We start from the raw sequence: 18,961 nt of genomic DNA on the forward strand, positions 1-18,961 counted from the left end.
TGCATTAATCTGCTGGTGAGATATGTATGTATATATATATATATATATATATATATACATGTATATATATATGTGTGTGTGTGTGATCGAGCGCCTTTGGAAAATTGATTCATGATTTTGCCTCCCCAATCTGAAAAATGGATCGACGCCCCTGACTGCACCCCCTGAATCCGCCAATGCCCATTCGGTAGACAAAGGATCGAGTTTGAAAATAGAATACAGAAAAGAAAAGGTCAAGGTATATAGCGGTCTGAAATGTAATTCATCCACGACTACAGTTTTTACGAATGAAATCTCGCCAAATACGAGATTTCCAAAATCAGTCTTTTACACCTGGCAAAAATCATGGTACGGAAATTCAAGCTGAACCTAGAAATAAATCCTGTTCAATCAATAACATCTATGTGTCAATAATTTTTTCATTAACATACGTGATTTGTATAATATCTGAAGTTCGTTTTCCTTACTTTACTTATACTTATATCTCTCGTAAAAGTCGAAAATCTTACATTTTGTATGAGGGTACGAGGGATGGATGTGCGATGTTTTTTTGTATTGGCCCATACGTTAGAAACTGTGTAGGCCCATTATGGCTATGCTGGAAATTGAAGGAATTCCAGATACGACTTCGAATTTCATACATGCTTAAGAACCTACTTACGTTACTGAATATGATATTTGGGTAGATCTTGTGCCCTGTCATGTATCTGGTTGTATGGTAACCCAGGGAGCGCCGGCCCGAAGAGCGCTGCGGCACCAGGACTCAGAGCTCGCCATGCGCGCCATGTATTTAATTTACCCAGGCCATACTCACGGGACATGGGTAGATTATGGTCAAAATATCTAGTAAGTACCAGTCTGTGCCTCTGTCAGGATACCTAAAAAAAAAAAGGTTCTCTCAGACTCCTACCCCAGTCTCTTGAAAGAGTAAGGAGAGGTATCGCGCAGAGCTACCAAGTCTCACGCATTGTGCGTGAGACTCACGCATTCAGGGTCCGTCTCACGATCTCACGCATAGCACCCATTTTTCTCACGCATCGGGACCCGACAGAAAAAAAAGGAGAAAAAGTAGCATTATTCGCCAGATTATACGACTGGCCGACCGCCTTCGCGTCTAGCCAGGCACGCGAGACGAATCGAGAGTGCAGTCAGCGCACAGCTAGTACGTGATACGATGAATCTCACGCATAACATTTTTTTGAACTTGGCATCTCTGATCGCGACGTGATGCCGACAGAACTTTTTTTTTGAGGTTCCAGTCTGTGCCCGGATGTCAAGAAGTAATCGCAGTCATAATGACTCAATGTAAACATAATGTAGACCCTATCAGTTTCATATCAAGATTAATGGAAGACGGCAAACTGAAAAATAGTAAACTGAAAAATAGACAGTGAAGGTGGGATTGAGGTCACTGATAGCGATGCCACATCATTTTTAAATATCTACTGTATACATATGTTGTGACCATTCATTTTGAAGCTTGTGACCTGCTCTTCACAATAAGACTACGGTTTTTTCTTAATATATGCAAATTAGGCAAATATCTAATTAAATATGCACGCATATCATTAAACATGTCTGCCGCTCATGCGGAATGTGTATTTGCCTTTGTAGTTTCACCCATGCTAGTGATTTTGAGATAATTAACCACCAAAATATGTCAATTGGCCCATTCTTTGATTAAACCAATATATAATATTAAAAAAAGAGTGTTTCATATAATTAAATATGCAAATTTAAAATACCATATATCTTTATGTAAATGAGGTTATGATGCAAAGCCAATGATACGCATAGTGTAAACATGTATGTTAAAAATATTTCTTTTCAAACTACATGTATGAGGAAATTAACCACCAACAATATGTCAAGTGGCCTATTCCTTGATTAAACTATTATAATATATTAAAATTCAAACAGAATACATGTATTTAAATATGCATATGCAAATGAGATTATGATGCAATATAGTACAATATATGTTACAATGATGTTTGTTCTTGTGTATGGCCTTTCATTACAAATAGATTGGATAATAGTATCATCATCAGTGATATGATGTTCATTTGCAAAAGAACAAATTCATAGAATATTATCTTCTACATGTACAAAAAGTGGTAAATATGCAAATGAGACGATTATGTAATGAACAATTCAAGTGCAGAAGTACTTGTCCAGCTGCATTCATTACCAAATTTATGCTTCTTCATGCTTTGTATACTGTATATTTGTATAATACAACTTGATATTATTTTTTATTAAGTACTAAAATGCAGTTTACATTTTCTTTTGTTTACATGTAAAAGCTCTGTACAATTCAGTTTATGCTTCTAACATTCTTGAAATGAAATACCATTATATTGATTATTATCATTATGCAAGAAACTTGCCTGATCCCTGATCAATGAATTGGTCAGTGGTAAAGTATTCCACACACGTATCATCTGCATTTCAAAGATGATCGAATGTTCACTTGTGAAAAGATGCATTCTGTTATACTATTTTTCCCCAAAACAAGTATATTCAACATCGAGAATATTACAAGATCGCCTTTCTGGCCTTCCAAAGTGATTTGGTAAGGTTGGACAAGTAGAGAAGGCTAAAAAAAAAAAAAAAATTGGGTCGGGGGCCACGGGCCGGAATGGGGGAGGGGGGCCAGGGGCCGGTTAGGTTGGACAAGTTAAAGAAAGCTCTCCAAAAAAAAATTGGGTCAGGGGCCATGGACCGGTATGGGGGCCAGGGACCAGTAAGGTTGGACAAGTTAAAGAAAGCTCTCCAAAAAAAAATTGGGTCAGGGGCCATGGACCGGTATGGGGGCCAGGGACCAGTAAGGTTGGACAAGTTAAAGAAAGCTAAAAAAAAAAAATTAGGTCGGGCCACTGGCCGGGATGGGGGAGGGGGGCCAGGGACCAGTAAGGTTGGACAAGTTAAAGAAAAATGAATAAAAAAAAAAAAAATTGGGTCAGGGGCCACGGGCCGTGATGGGGGGAGGGGGACCAGGGGCCAGTAAGATTGGACAAGTTAAAGAAAGCTAAAAAAAAAAAAAAAAAAAAAAAAAATGGGTAAGGGGCCATGGGCCGGGATGGGGCCAGGGACCAGTAAGGTTGGACAAGTTCAAGAAAACTAAAAAAAAAAAAAAAAAATATTTGGTCAGGGGCCACGGGCCGTGATGGGGAGGGGGGCCGGTAAGTTCGGACATATTAAAGAAAGCTAAAAAGAAAAAAAAAAAAAAAATTGGGTCGGGGCCAAGGGGCCGGGATGGGGTGCCAGGGGCCGGTAAGGTTGGACAAGTTAAAGAAAGCTAAAAAAAAATTGGGCTGGTGGGGGGGGCAGGGGCCGGGATGGGGGGAGGGGCGGGGGCCAGTAACATTTGACGGCTTAAAGGTAGCTAAAAAAATGGGTCGGGATAGGTAGGGGCCGCCGGGCCGGTGACGTTGGACAAGTACCGATAATGGGTAGCCCTCCCCCCCAAAAAAATGGGGTCAGGGGGCAAGGGCCAATAAAGTTTGGGGTCCGTGTTACAGGCCCCCCCCCCCCAAAAAAAAAAAAGAAATAGGGTTGGGACGAGTAATAATGGCAATTATGGGTGAGGGGCGGGTTGCAAACATATAGGCCACGCAGGGGCCTGGGGCAAATTATGGAAGGGGTAAACATAGATGTAGACATAATAAATCAGCCAAAAAAAAGATGGGGCCTTGGACCATAATCAGGGTTTAAAAGGGCAAGAAAGGTACATCACCATCTGTTACATAATCACCAAAAACCAAACAACCCTACTCAACAGACTATACAGTCTCTGTATTGACCCTGAATTTTCCAGATTGGGGACAGTGCAAGCCCTTATCTTTCCCGCTGGCGGTAATTCGCGGTTTGCTAATTGGTAACAAGTTTGGTATCATTACAAAGCTTAGAATTCAAAGAATCTCATGATGCTGGGAGTTTTTTGGTTTTTTTATGTGTAGGGGTACGATAAAGGGGTCAAATCATTCATGTCATCATCAAATCACCATATCAACAAAATCTCAACAAATCATGATATCAAAATGCAAAAAAAATCGGATTTTTTAGACATAATTTCAGAGCAAAAGTACTAAACTAACGATTCAAATTGCCACAAACACTGGTGGAAGTCAAAATCTTGTGTGTCACATGATTATGACATGAGCAGTACTTTCCACTTTTGGCTTCTGAGATTCAAAATGGCCGCGCGCATCGTACGATCAGGCAGGTTTCAAGACACATTTCAAGTGCAAAATATCTGGCGATTCTAACCTCAAATCAGAATGTAATGTGAAAATTTCCTATTTTTATTTAATAATCTTCGGATTTTTGTGGGTCAGAGTGTTACTGAATTAATATTTAAAGACTGGAAAAGAGTTTTCTGAGACCATGTTTTACACAGGGGCAGAGCATACCGATGCGAACGCGCGGCTGGTTTGGCATCGCTAACACTGAATCTATTTTTAGCACTCGCTATCCCCGTAGAGTGAGTCCCCAAATATTGGGTGGTTCCAAATACATGACAAAAATGACTTCAACTCCCCACAACAACTTGCATGCATGTGATGCATGAATATATCTGCTAATGAATTGCACACACAGCTTCAGGTTGCACAACGAACAATTGTCCATAGACTGTGTACAACGGATAGATCGTCTCCGCACAGCAATTCTAAGACCGCTGATTGGTCAATCGCGCAGATCACGTCATGATCACGTGGTCCGAAAAATAATTCCTTCGGACTGCTTGCGGAAGTATCGATAGCGATAACGATATCCGGTCACGATGTGTACGCGGTAAATGGTCTTGGTTCGTGATCGGATCGCTCCGGTATCGATCAAAAATTATCGAAACCCTGCAATTTCATGCATATTCACGCGACGCTCCGAAACCGGGAAGCCAATTGACTTTGTGCACGTTGCGATAGACTCTACAAATTCCAACGAACACGATGACATACAGACGCTAATTTGTAAGATTTTGACGGAAAAGCAAAAAGTAATCGAAATTCTCTTACCTGTGCGTTATCGGTGAGAAAATAGATCCTCCGAGAATACCTTTCATAATTCATATAAAATACGCGAAAGTGAAATTCTAGGTCGATTTTGGTATGAGGTGATAGAGAATTGCACACTTGTTTTGTTGGAATTCTGTGGGGAAATAAAAGGCTTGCACTGCGCATGCTTACTATATTTTCATTCATAAATTGGTTCTCGGCAGTGGCTGGATGACGTCATGTAATAAGCAAAAATGTACACGACTGCTACGTTCACGCTCTGCTATCCGTTGTACACAATTTGTCGCTGTGGGTTGCTGCTCAATAAAAATATTCCAGGGGTTAAATCCAGTGGTAAAATCCATGATTTTGATTTCCAAAGATTCGTATGACGCTTTTACTATGGACTCCAATTATCCAAAAGATCAATGACCAAAAAATCTTGTATGAAAGGGGTAAGTGATTTCCGCTGGAAATATCGCCTCCGAGATCGTACATGTTCGATCTATCGCAAAAATCTGCATGGGTCCCTGCATATTTTAGATAAAAATTTCACCTACATTATAAAATCTTGAAATAAAGTAAACAACATAATACCTGAAAGAATGATTCTTTTTCTTTACAATACCGAAATCATGAAATTTGATGGATATTTAGAGCATCAACTACCAAATTAAAAAAGGTGTTTTGGTCTGCGTTAAAGCTCATTAAATATGCAAAACCTCTCTAGTCATAAATATCACTTGGATGAAAGAAGCCACCTTTTTGGACATGCCTACTAACTGCTGTAGTTAAGTCATTGTCAAGAAAAATAAGAACTTGTTGAAATGAAATGAAGAATTGAATTTGTGTAAGTGTGAATTGTTCAACTTTATAGGGTCAAAAAGCTTTGCTGATTTAAGTTCACAAGATTCTATGTATTCATTTTTTTAGGAACTACAATTTTAAGAGGATGTTTTGGAAATTTGTAAACTTAAAGGAGACACCCGAAGAATCCAAAGTATTTTATAATGCCTTTTTGTGGTCATCATTGTAAAGGGGAAGTATTACTAATCAGATATATAACTTCACTTTTCAAAATAGTGATTAGAGTTTGCAGAAATCAGCTCTCAAAAATGATTTATTTTCATGCCATATTTCTGCCTTCCATCGGTCCTCTTGCGAGCTCCAGCTGAGTGACGTCACACAATGAGCGTGAGCAGCTGAGCTGACAACAGCCCATTGAAGACAATCTTTCCAATCAGCATTTTTTGCTCTTAGAATTGTTTATTCCTCACAAGATTGGTCTTGTTATATAGATAAAAGTTTGAATTTACTGAACAGTGAAATAAAGTGCACATTTAACGTATTTTGGTAACCGATATTTAGCTTAGAAAAAATGATTTTTTTTCAAGAAATATATTTGAATAAACAAAGCATATTTTCACTTAGAAATCACACTTGCGACAAATTAATATTATAATCAATATAAAGCATAGACATTCTTCGTCACGACTGAAAAAAAAATTATGAAATTTCATTACGTAATAAAGTCAGGAACCACAAAATAACACGGCAATATCCATCGCGAAATGATTGAAATTGCAGTTGAATTGCCGAAACATGATTAGCCCACAGCGGCGAGCGGACTTTGTTTCATATATCTTAAAAGCCCACCGTATAGAAGGGAATGGTCTGTGGCCAAACGTGTTGGCCATCGTTTCTTCGTGTGCGAGGACCCTGGTTCAAAACTCAGATTGAATTTTTTTTTTTTATTCCTTCTCGTCCCTACCCAGCTTTTTTTCTCTTTTTTTTCTTGTGAAATCCTATTCAGACCTGTATTTATCAAATCTTACTTAATTGCTGCTTTTGATTTTCAAGTTCTTGATTCGATTCTACTCTTATTTGGGATGGGAGGGGTATACAGGATGAGTTAAAAGTCAAGTCCACATCAACTAAAAATTATTTGAATAGAGTAATTTCCCTTGCTGTTTTTACTCAAAACAGTCACAAAACAATGATATGCAAATTAGTGTTGTCACTCACATCACATTCGTTTCTAATTTTTTTGTGGAATTTTTTTAAAATTCTTTGCAGATTTGAGTATAGGAATTTCTTCATCCGAACACAATAGGTTACATTTACGGAACTGTAACTCTAAATGTTATTTGGAGGAATTAAAATCCCTCTGAAAATTTTTCAGAAAATAATTAGAAAATTAAATATCTAATCTACATGTCATGTAAATATATCAAACAACAAAATACAAAAGAACTTAGTGCATGTGACATAATCGGTTAGTGTAATTTGCACATCGACACAGATGAGCATATCATTCTTTTATAAATTAGGCAAAATTTCTCAATGTTAGAATAGTAATTATATAAATTTGAATCAAAGTTTTTATGAAATTTCCTGCAATATCTTATTTTTCTTTAAATTCAAATGAATTTTTGATTGTGTGGACTTCTCCTTTACTCTTAATGTAGGGAATGCATAGCAATATTTATCCAGAAACAAAATTGTCTTAAATATGCAAATCTGTAATTGGGCACATGTTCACTTTTCTTTCATCCAGGCCACTTCCTCACACCCACCAGGCTTACAGTCTTAGAACAAAAAAATGATGAACCATCACACAACAGCACACAACATTCAGTGCTTCACAATAAATATTTCACTTCTGTTCATACATGTACATGCAATAAATATTGTGGAAAACAAATAAAAGGCGTACCCATATTCAAATACCGTTTAAAAGGACAAATATATTATACCTTTCGAGAAAAATCAGCACGTTAGATATCTGATAACAAAACACAATTATGGGGCACTGCAAGAAACTTATGTTCCATTGCAAATCAAGCGTAAGTCTTAAATTCAAATTCAAGCGTAATAAGGTCGAGTTGCGACCCGGGGGGGGGGGGCACTCGACCAAAAAAGCGGTGGGGGTGTGCCGCGGGCGAGACAAAAAACGGGGGCCTTGGAGCGGGCTTATTGTAAAAAGGAGGGTCATCGGAACGGGCTTCGGAACGACAAATGTTTGTGAAAACGGGGGTCCTTGGAACGGATCGCCAGCGTGAGAGCGCGTATGCATCCCTACGGAACAGTCATGCGTGCATGATGCAGCTAGCGCGGCCTCCGCCGGGGAGCTCTGCGGCCGCTTTTCACCAAAATTGCAGCTCATTCAACGCGATCGGAGCCGCGTAACGAAAAATATGCGAAGCTTTGGAGCGGATTTCTCTCTTCTTTTTTCTCGATAAGAAGAAAATGCTATGCCTTGGAGCGGCATTCTTCTTTTTCTCAACAATTCAAAAATGCTATGCCTCGGGACGGAAATTTGAGTGTAAAAATGGGGGTCCCCTCCGCGGCACATACCCACTATGCATTATATACTGAGTGCCCCCCCCCCCCGGGAGTTGCAATAGCAGTTCAACTACACATGTTTGTCTTTAATCAAAGGACTTACCCTTGATTTGGGACGTGTGATTGATTAGAAAATTTCTTGCAAAATGCCCTAATAACATTAAAATTGTTTTTTCGTTTTAAGTTGTGTGTTCTTATTTTCGACAAGCTGTATTCCTGTCCAAGTCAATTTTTTTAGTTCTCTCCAAAACTGTGCTCAAAATTGTTTCCAAGATCGATAAAGATCAATTTTCTGTTGCATCATTATCAGTCCAAAACATGCACCGTAGCTCCTGGAAAGAGTGAAGAAAAAATGGCTATATCCAAATCAGTAAGCGGACATGATGGAATCTCCCAGATTGAAGTAGCGAGCAGAGACCAGAAGTCACCAAAGTCAGCAAGTGTGCAGATCTGTGTGTAGAAGAGAGAAAAAAATAAAGAAATAATTTAAATAATCAAATCAAAGTATGAATTTCATTATCTTGATGATTGATGACGTGTGGTGGCATGTAATTCCCGGTCAACAAATAATAGTAGGTTTAGACACCTGAAAAATTCCACTCAGAACACTGGTGCTCTACCTCAACGCTCAAGTGATGTTTGTGTAGGCCCCACTCTACTTACCGCTTAGCGGTAGTGAATCACTTGAGGTACGGTACTCTGTGTCATTACAAAGAGTGCATTTATCTTCATTGTTTTATGTTGAAGGCACTACGCATTCATTATGTAGAAGCACTCTAATCAGAAAGAAACACCAGACTCTAGTTTTGGCCAGGAATCAGCATGATCAGGGTAACCACTGCTGAAAATTTGTCTTGCTTCATGACATCGGCATTATGGTGATATAATTCTGTGTATCTGGATGTATACGATACAGGGCCCTCCTGAGCATAAACGCATTGGGTACTAGACCTGTGTATAATAAAAACTTAAACATTTGGCCTTATCGTGAAAACATTCGGCCTTATCGTGAAATTTGGTGTTTGTGCGTTCGTTGTGTACAAAGTCAATGGGAGTGGATCATCGCCGTTGACGAAATAAACGGCAGTGAATGGACTGGTGACAAAAACTACGATAATGCCAAACATTCCTCTGAAACAGCATATTTTCAGCCATGGTTCATGCCAGTGCTCCTAAATAATTTAATCGCCTGAGTCCTGACCAGTTTATTTAGAAATCTGACTGAAGTCTTTGTGAAGAAAAATCTGCTGGAATTGTGCAAAAACATTATTTCTAAAATAAGGACTTTTTAATTTTAATAGTAGTCATGCCAAAATGCATGATTCTAAAATTATATCAGATCTGTATCTGTCATCTGACCTGAATGCATCGTCAGAACAAGTACAGACTACAGTTTCCAAACATGCTTACCTTGACTTTTGACTGGATCAAACAGCGTAACCTGCATCGGCAGCAAGTGAATGGGACCGTACAGCTTGGAGTTTTTCAATATTCAGAGCAACACAACGAAGACTGTCGAGTGGACAAAATCGGTCTTTCCAGTTCACAATTCAATAAAAAATGGACAAAGTAACACAGTTCTGGGCTCTGGTTCTCTTATAGTCTGAAGATGTCGAAATCGGATATCACAACACATGAAGAAAACGGTAAATTCGAAGAAAAATAGAGACCAGGAAGGTGCATCAGTGTATTATGCACAGAGAGATAGTGTGTAGTCGATCATGTGACGTCATTATTCTTGACTGTTTTCGATCGCGTGAATGTCTGCCTGGGGGCGGCTGGGGGCCGGCTGAGAAGGGTCTCTATTAATTTCATTTATTGCATTTCCACGACATCTGTAAGACTTTTTAGTGACATATTTTTGTATAAAAAGACAAGACCTTTCCATTCATATATAATTTGTCTATAATCATCACTTTCGTGAAATTTTCTTTGTGTGTATACTTTAACTAAGATTGAATCTTGATTCTGTTAATGATTCTTTTGTCTCTGATGATCAATAGTGTTAACTGTTTTTTTGGGGGAATAGAAATAAGCCTTCTTTAATGAGCCATAATTTCTGGGCTTTTTTTGTAGTGCAGCTGTTGCGTGGTCTGTGTTTCAGTCAAGGAATGAATTTTCCCATTCTCACCTGGGTTGAGTGCTGCACTGTATGCACAATATGGATGGAAGTCTTGCTGAAGCAGGAAATTAATGGCTTAGGTACTGGGGAATAGAACCCGTGACCCTCTTAAACTAGTGTTTATTTTCAAAAATTATTTTATGGCATTGGGTGATTTCAAGTCCGGTGATGGGCTTGGTGTTAGTGTTGGAATTGTATTGCTTCCCCTTGCTCCAAAACTTATTCTGAGTTTGTAAAACTGATCCAGATCAAATTATTGACATCTCAAAAACTAGTGGGTGACTTTTCGGGACCAACTTCATCTTATGTTTAGTGTTATAATAGTGTAAAAATTGACCTAACACCAACACCAAAAAAAGGTCAACACTGAACTTGAAATCACCCAATGTGATACTGAAGGCGAAGTGGAGTAAGTCCGGATTGAAAGGATACGTTTGTACTGCGGACCGACATTTCACCCCCTTTCAAAATGGCAATCTCCGCAGCGGTGTATCTGCAGTCGCTTCTGTGGTTTCCAAGCAAGTTTGCGTGTGTGATGCGTGGAATCTCCCCAATGTAGAAATGAATGAAGTTACGCGTGAGATACGCGATACCGCATTTCTGGTGCATAACAACTCCATTTGTAACCCACATCGAAAGGAGGTTGGGCTTTGAATCCGGATCGAAATAATCCTCGAATTTTCATATTGCCCTCCAAAGTGGAGTAGCTCCTCCTGGACTGGAGTAACTCCACTTTGGCTGTTGGTATGAAAGTGATATCAGAAATTTAAAAATTTTATCTGGATAGATGATTTGATGAAAGATTAAAACAAATATCCTCGTGCAAAAGTAATTATGGGCGTAAATAACAAGTTTTTCATGTTAAGGAAATAAAAATTCCTTCTCAGACTGAATTCTCTTGGCTCATTTGCAAATTTTTTTTTGTTTTGTTTTGCAGCCGAAAGCAAAGAAAGTCAAGGGGAAGAAGGTGGCACCCACCCCCTATGCTGCCAAGAAGGCAGTCCCAAAGAAGGTGGTCAACCCTCTTTTTGAGAAGAGGACAAGGAATTTTGGAATTGGTAAGAAAGAATCAGACTTGGAATAATCACCTGATATTGATAACCATTTTATTGCAAATGAAATTTAAAGGTCAACAAGGGTCTATTTGTATGAAAGCATTGATCACATTTAAAAAAAAATGCAGCGGTTTGTTGATCTTATTCCCAGTAAAGTTACAAGTGTTACAACTTCAAAAATTATTGGTATATTGTTAAGTTACCTTTTAAGAGTGGTTGTTTAAACTATTCCAAGAAGTTGATTGCTTTTATTGCTCTACTGTGATGTACCTTAAGAATTTCTTCACCTGATTATATTTATGAAGAGTTGAACAGAGCTTTTTAAAACTGAGTAGAGCATTAGAAACATTATTTCTTAGTATTGATTACTAGAGTCAAGTTGGTAAAGGGTGAGTGAAATCTTATGTTTTTATAAAAGGGTATTGTGACATTGACCCTGCAGCTCTGCTTCATGCAGCTCCACTTCAATCTGTAAAAATAATGTATTATGAAAACTTGACAAGATCTTGTTCATAACTCAGCATGAGACTGAGGTAGTTGTAATGTTGATTGGTTTGTGTTTTGAGGATCAAAATTTGAGCTATAGTCCAGTGTCCATCTTGTCTTGTCTACATATTTGACAAAGAAGCACTCAATTAATTTGGAAGAAAAAAAAGGGGGAAAAAGGGATTAACCTTAAAGCCCCTTTCACAATTGGTGCGACTGCTCACAACCGTTGCGATTGTGTGTAATATACAGTGTGACCAAATGATCGCAAACGGTCCCATGAGCAATTGTGAAAGCCACTTTAGTCGCCCACTGTGGCAAAAAAAACATGTACAATATTGATGGATGTAGTTATAGAATTTGCCAGGTATATTTCAGTTTTTGCGTATCAGTTTGAAAAATGCTAATCCAATACAATTTGTATGTAAATATGTTTATATTTCTAATCCATTATTGGTGATAGCCACTATTCCTTGGTTTATTGAGTAGAACTTGCTTATTCTACACAGCCTCTTATTACCTGTCCATTACCTCCTATTTCATCTCCCAGGTAATGAGATCCAGCCCAAGAGAGACCTGTCTCGCTTTGTGCTCTGGCCCAAGTATGTTCGTCTCCAGCGACAGAAGGCCGTCCTTTACCAGCGCCTGAAGGTTCCTCCTTCCATCAACCAGTTCACCCAGGCTCTGGATAGGCAGACAGGTAATACTGGGCTTTGATTTGATTAATCCAAGGCCACCAAGTCTATGGATGCGGATGTTTTTTTGACGGGCCTCGGGCACCCTTCTCTCTGACCCTTAAAAAAAATTTTGGTGGCCCTTTTAACCCGCCAAATTATTGCAGTGAAAGAATGCGCCGTTTAGAAAGTGGCCTGTGCTAAAACTTGAAATTTGGGGTCTGGGTACAATATCCTTAAAAATCTTGTTGCTTGTTGTTGACAACAACTTTTTGATGCATTTCATAATTAGGATGCAAAATTAATTGCAAAAAAGACAAGCTAGATAACCATGGATTAAAAGAATATGTGCACAGTAGATTGGGACAACCCTCCGTAGCTTTGTTTAACTTTAGAGTAAGATTTGGTATTAACGCAGTATTCTGCTATTTTTAGTATGTTTGATCAAGTCAATGATGCTTTTACTTGAGTATTTGCTATATGAGAAAGTGATTATACTTTTAACACCCTCTGAGACTTGACTAAACATATTTTTTTTTCTTTGTGTACATGGCCTAGATATATTTGGGATTCTTATATAAGGGGATAATACAGCCTGCTTCGATGATTTAAACAAGTTTTTGTTGCTCTGCCTTGACCAATGCATTCTAGCCACCCAGCTGTTCCGTCTGATGCACAAGTACCGCCCTGAGACCAAGCAGGAGAAGAAGGCCAGGCTCCGGGCCCGCGCCGAGGATCGCGTCAAGGGACGTGAAGAGGTTCCTACAAAGCGTGAAGCACGCATCATGTCCGGCGTCAACACCGTCACCCGGCTCATCGAGACCAAGAAGGCCCAGCTTGTTGCCATTGCTCATGACGTTGAACCTATTGAGGTAACCCGACACATTTCCGACACTTTTCTTGCTCCCTCTTGATGCAATAGCTTGGTGCATTTTAAATGGCGGTTTGGTAAAGAAGTAAAGTAATATGTAATGGAAATTGTTGATTTCAGTGGGCACTTGCTTAAAAAGATTTTTTTTCCATTTTCCATGTCTACAGTATGCATAGTGCAATGGAAGTGTTAAGTGTTTTGAAGCTCCACAATATACTTGGATGTTGTAAGCTACATGAAGACTAAAATATATAAAACATGTTAGTTTATGTTAGTTCATAACTGTTTTTGAGATTTTGCAAATTCACAAAACTTTTTCTGCAATGATGTGAGAATTTCTTCACCTGAAATTATTCATGAAGATTACACAATCGAGCTTTTTAAAACTGAGCAGAAAAGGAGAAAAAGAGAAACCACTTAATTCTAGAAAATGTAATACGTCTTTTGCTATTTGTTTCCGCAATGAAATATGCATTACTTGAATGTGTGAAGCCAGGTGTATGTGTGCATGGACAATCTGGCACATGAGCCTCAAGGCATTGCTGTTTGACAAGATATTTGACACTCTAGAGGGAAAAACTTTGTCAAGATAGTTTCGTCCTGGCATTGATGGGGAAGGTATGATAACCATCAACGACGGATCCTGTCAAGAAAACGTATCAGCAATTTTAATTTTTAACTGTAACATTGCCATGTTTCCCTGCATCCCAGATTGTGATGTTCCTTCCTGCCCTCTGCCGCAAGATGGGCGTTCCCTATTGCATCGTGAAGGGAAAGTCTCGCCTCGGTCAGGTGGTCCATCGCCGTAATGCTGCTTGCCTTGCGTTCACCCAGGTCAACCCAGAGGACAAGAGTGCCCTCTCCAAGCTGGTAGACACAGTCAGGACCAACTACAATGACAGATACGAAGAGGTGAGTTTGTTGTTACCCATGTGTAGGTGTGTAATGAAAATGCCCTCACTAGTAAGCCCTAAGCCGCAAGTTACAGTTCAGCATATGTTCAACATCTGTATGGCAGCATTTATCCGCAAGGAACATTTGAAAGTGCTTGGTAGATCCACTAGCAAGCTATGCTATCACTGTATTCACAAAGTTCTTGTATGTCCTCTAACCCAATCTAGGCCGGGGGGGGGGCCTCGGAGGCCCCCCCTCAACATATCGTGCGATATTTTCGCCGCGCGAAATTTTTTGACCGCGCCGTTCAGTGACTTTTTACCTTTAAGTCTTGCGCAACTTTTGAGACCAATTTTGCGTCACCCGGGTACGTGGTTCAGAAATTACGCAACATTATGTTAGTGCATGTCAGACCAAAAATTGCTCAAAAACGTGATTTCGTGTACTAAGTCAATGCAAATTGTGTTATCATCCAAAATTCATAAATGCATGATTACTTTTAGGTTTGCTGGTCTAAATGTATTTTATGCTTTTTATGATCACAGAAGAGTCCCCAACAAATTTCATTGAAAAAACAATGAAAAACAAAAGGTCGAAAAACAAAAAAATACATAAGAAATTCCAAAAAACAATATAATACATAAGAAAATGATTTGATATCGCAATTTTTTTCATGTACACTTGCTAAGAACACCACAAAGAGTTTCTATACCAAGAATTAGTACATTTGGAGCTTTATTTAGGGAGTTACAGGAAAAATTATGATTTTGCATACTAATTAAATTAGTATAATCACTTAATAGCAATTCGCATGCAATAAATCACTATGCAATCTTGTAGATTATGTCCCAGGCAACCTGCGTGCTGATTTTCGGCGCGATCGCGCGGTTGACGGCCGAGATCTTACAGGGGGAGGCCCCCCCCCCGGCCATATGAACTCCCAAAATACCCCGGCCTAGATAGGGTTAAAAGATGTCTCATATACAGTCTTCTTTTGTTATATCTCATCGGATGCCTGAAATCTGATAATTTCAGTTTGCAAGGATTATTTTTCTCTATTCAATCCCCCCTTCTGAAATGACAGGTAGTTAATGTTTGGAGTGAGACGAATGGCCTTTATAATCAAGGTTGCAATGGTTTTTTAATCTTTTTGTGTACCTATCCTCTGCAGTGATGTTAGAATTTCTTCACCTGATATCAGAAGCTGAAGATATACAATCGAGCTTTTTAAAACTGAGCAGAGAGCATGTCAAGATGGAATGAGGGAGCATTGTTCTGAAATTGTATTGAAAAAACAAACCCAAGGGCCCGTATACTGAAGTGGGGTTTAACTTAAACTCGGATTTAAAGTTGTGGTTTAACTATGAGAAGCAAATAGTATAATTTTTTTTTGTTAAGTTGTATGTTGTATGTGGAGGAGCCGTGGTGTAGTGGTTCTGACTCTCGCCTTGTAAACAGAGGGTCGTGTGTTCGAATCCCACCGCGGTCTGGCGTCCTTTGGCAAGGCGTTAATCCACACTTTGCCACTCTCGACCCAGGTGCTAAATGGGTACCCGGTAGGATGTGAAAGTCATTGTAGCTTGTCCAGTATTGTGTGCGCCTCACAGGCGACTGACTGGAATACTCCCCTGGGAGTGGAGGATGTGCACACATTGTGTGCGGGAATGACTGATTGAATCCGATGACCGGGGTAATAATAATATATCTGTAAAGCGCTTAGAAACGTCGTTCCGATGGATTAAGCGCTATATAAAAGCGGATTATTATTATTATGTTTCTTGCGTTTATTCTGCTCTTTCCTGATTCATCATTGGTGAAGACAATCATCTAAGTAAACTTCCTTGACGATGAATGATTTGAGTGCCAAATGAGCTGAAATATGATATCTCTACTGTTGGTGATTTATGTAACGATGGGCTATCCATACTTAGACCACAACTTTAAACCTGCGTTTAAGTTAAACCCCGACTTAAGAATTCGGGCCAAGGTTCCTGATTCCTCTAGGAATTTTTATCAACCCCTGAGGGGCATTTCATGAAAGGTGTAAGCACTGACCAGCTCTATCAATTTCGATGACATCCTTTGTTTTGGACGGCTGAGAGGCACTGGCATCTATTACTATGGTTACTCTCAAAGAAAGTCAACTTGTCAGTGCTTACAACTTTATGATATGAAACAGTCCCCTGTTGTCTGGTATATTGTCAGAGCTTGCTAACTAATCTTGGTTTTGATTTGCTGCAAATTAAAGCAAAGGGGTCAGAATGTTATGGCATTTGTGGGCAAATGACAACTTGTCAGTGCTTAAAACTTAATAAAAAAATCAGATGAATATCATTTGATTTCAGACCATGTGGGTTGTGAATTCATTTTTATTGCAATGTGTTCTAATTTCCTTTTATTTATTTTCCTTTCCCATTGTAGATCCGTCGTCACTGGGGTGGTGGACAGGTCGGCAGCAAGAGCCAGGCCCGCATCGACAAGCTAGAGAAGGCCAAGTCCAAGGAACTGGAGGCTAGAGCATAAGAACCATTCCTAGAGCATAACTTACAGACTGACAAAATGTGGTTCAACCCTTACCATAGAGAAACTCAGTAAAAAAACACAAACATCCCCATTATTTTTGGAAGGCAAGCATTACATTCAGGCTATATCAACTTAATATTGATGACCATAATCAGATCGGATTACAGGCAAGTTTCCTGATGGACTCATTTAGTGAAGGGCACCTTCGAAATATCTTCTCCATTTTCTTGACTGGAAGCATGATACAGTACATCTCTGCTATGTAATAAGCATGGAATAAATGACCATAGCATACACAAGTCAGATTAGAGTTTGGAATTTGTGTTTTGTCAGAATATGTCATCCACTGTGTGTGTGTGTGTTTATATGTTGTTGAGTGGTGATTGTGAAAATATGCCTAGACCAACTGGGATGGTTCCAAATATTGCTGTAGCCAGGCATGGTAGAAAAGTTTATATTACTTTTGCATGCCTTTTCGCAACATGTTTTGTATTTCGCGTATAAAATTCTTTAACCCTTATCAAACTGGGGGGGGGGGGGGATAAATTTGACCCTCCTAAACAAATTTTGTCGCTATGCCGCCACACAAATTTTTTTAACCACGCTGTTCAAAGACTTTACTTTCAAGTCTTGCATATCATTTTGAAAACAAATTTGTGATGCCCGGGTACGCGGTACCTAAATTACACAATATTGTCAGTCCCAAAATTGCTCAAAAACGTGATTCTGTGTACAAAGTCAATGCAAATTGTGTTCTTCAACCAAAAATCATAAATGTATGATTATTTTTACTTTTGTTGTTTTAGATGGATTTATTTTATGTTTTTTCTGATCGCAAGTGTTGTTCCCCCCAAAACAAAGAAATACATAAAAAAAATACATAGGAAATAATTTTTTGTAGATTTTTGTTGAAAATGTAAAAATTGACATGTTCACCAAAAATTAGCATTCTACTAGCTATATAAAGCGAGTTAAGGGCGAAAAAAAAATTGGGGGCCAATTTCTTACCCATATTTGCATAATTGATTAATGAAAAATATAAGCGATCAACTTTTTTAAAATTTCACCATACAGTCTTCGAGTTTACATCCGGCTCTACGTGCGTGCAAATTTTCGCGGCGATTGCGAGATCTGGGGGGGGGGTGTCAAATTGACCATCTCATTATATGTTGGTCCGAAATGGCCCACAAAGATGGGGTCAAGAAATTATACTGTAAGTAGGACAAAAATGTGACCAATGGGAGAGAAGTCTGTTAGAGAGGGGATTCTGAATGGGTAAACTGCCAATTCGTTTTCTGCCGTCTCATCTGCTCACCACATGGTCGACCTTCATTTAGTCTAATGCATACCATACATCAACATTTCGTCCAACAACCATTTGGTCCAATCATCACTTTTTCTAATCACCAATTCGTCTATGACCATCTCGTCGCATAACCTGTTAGTCTAATATCCATCTTATTTTCATTCATTTCGCCTATTTGACACTAATTCCAAGTAGATCAAATGGTATATGGACTAAATGGCTGTTGGACCAACTGGTTATTAGATGAAATGGCATTAGACCATGTGGATAGTGGACTAACTGATGGGAGACCAAATGCGCTCGTATTTATTGTTTAGTAATATACCTATCCCGTTCAAAATTACTAAAAGTGCTTAGAAATACAATGTAATTTCTTAGGTCGGAAAGTCAAATTATCAGCTCGCGTTATTTGATTGTTGAAATATTTATCGTCTTTATATGGGTAACTGCACAGTGTCCTTAACATGCCACCTTGTTGATCAGGCCAGAACGTATATTAAAAAAAATTCTTGACGAGGAATTCATTCTTGACAGTTATTTTTAAAGAATGTATTCATTATAATCGTGTATCTGAATATGAAAACGGCCCAAATGCTATTTTTGGAAAAAATTGAGTATCTGAGTTATACAATGACTCATCTTGTTTATAAACGATAAATCTTAAATCATCTGAGATATGCCTCAAATA

At 38.8% G+C, this 18,961-nt stretch overlaps 1 protein-coding gene and 3 non-coding genes across 4 annotated transcripts; all 4 read left to right on the forward strand.

Moving 5' to 3' along the window:
* Positions 1 to 254: 254 nt before the first annotated feature.
* LOC121428698 (60S ribosomal protein L7a-like) lies at positions 255 to 17,266 on the forward strand. Its single transcript, XM_041625507.1, has 6 exons — positions 255 to 348; positions 11,402 to 11,522; positions 12,556 to 12,705; positions 13,331 to 13,551; positions 14,262 to 14,462; positions 16,866 to 17,266. Exons 1-6 carry the CDS (start codon positions 346 to 348, stop codon positions 16,965 to 16,967), a joined length of 798 nt encoding a protein of 265 aa, XP_041481441.1. The 5' UTR covers positions 255 to 345; the 3' UTR covers positions 16,968 to 17,266.
* Positions 11,776 to 11,855, forward strand: LOC121429348. Its single transcript, XR_005971899.1, has one exon. It is a non-coding gene; the product is annotated as a small nucleolar RNA SNORD36 (small nucleolar RNA).
* Positions 13,869 to 13,945, forward strand: LOC121429344. Its single transcript, XR_005971895.1, has one exon. It is a non-coding gene; the product is annotated as a small nucleolar RNA SNORD36 (small nucleolar RNA).
* On the forward strand, positions 15,610 to 15,686 carry LOC121429346. The gene has a single exon (XR_005971897.1). It is a non-coding gene; the product is annotated as a small nucleolar RNA SNORD36 (small nucleolar RNA).
* Positions 17,267 to 18,961: the final 1,695 nt, after the last annotated feature.

The sequence above is a fragment of the Lytechinus variegatus genome, chromosome 15 (genome assembly GCF_018143015.1).
Source record: "Lytechinus variegatus isolate NC3 chromosome 15, Lvar_3.0, whole genome shotgun sequence".
Lineage (NCBI taxonomy): Eukaryota > Metazoa > Echinodermata > Echinoidea > Temnopleuroida > Toxopneustidae > Lytechinus > Lytechinus variegatus.

Bases quoted from the DNA above. Each gene is read 5' to 3' on its own strand.
- LOC121428698 (XM_041625507.1), top strand. The intron at 12,706-13,330 runs GTAATACTGGGC...AATGCATTCTAG, and splicing joins GGCTCTGGATAGGCAGACAG to CCACCCAGCTGTTCCGTCTG. The intron at 14,463-16,865 runs GTGAGTTTGTTG...TTCCCATTGTAG, and splicing joins ACAATGACAGATACGAAGAG to ATCCGTCGTCACTGGGGTGG.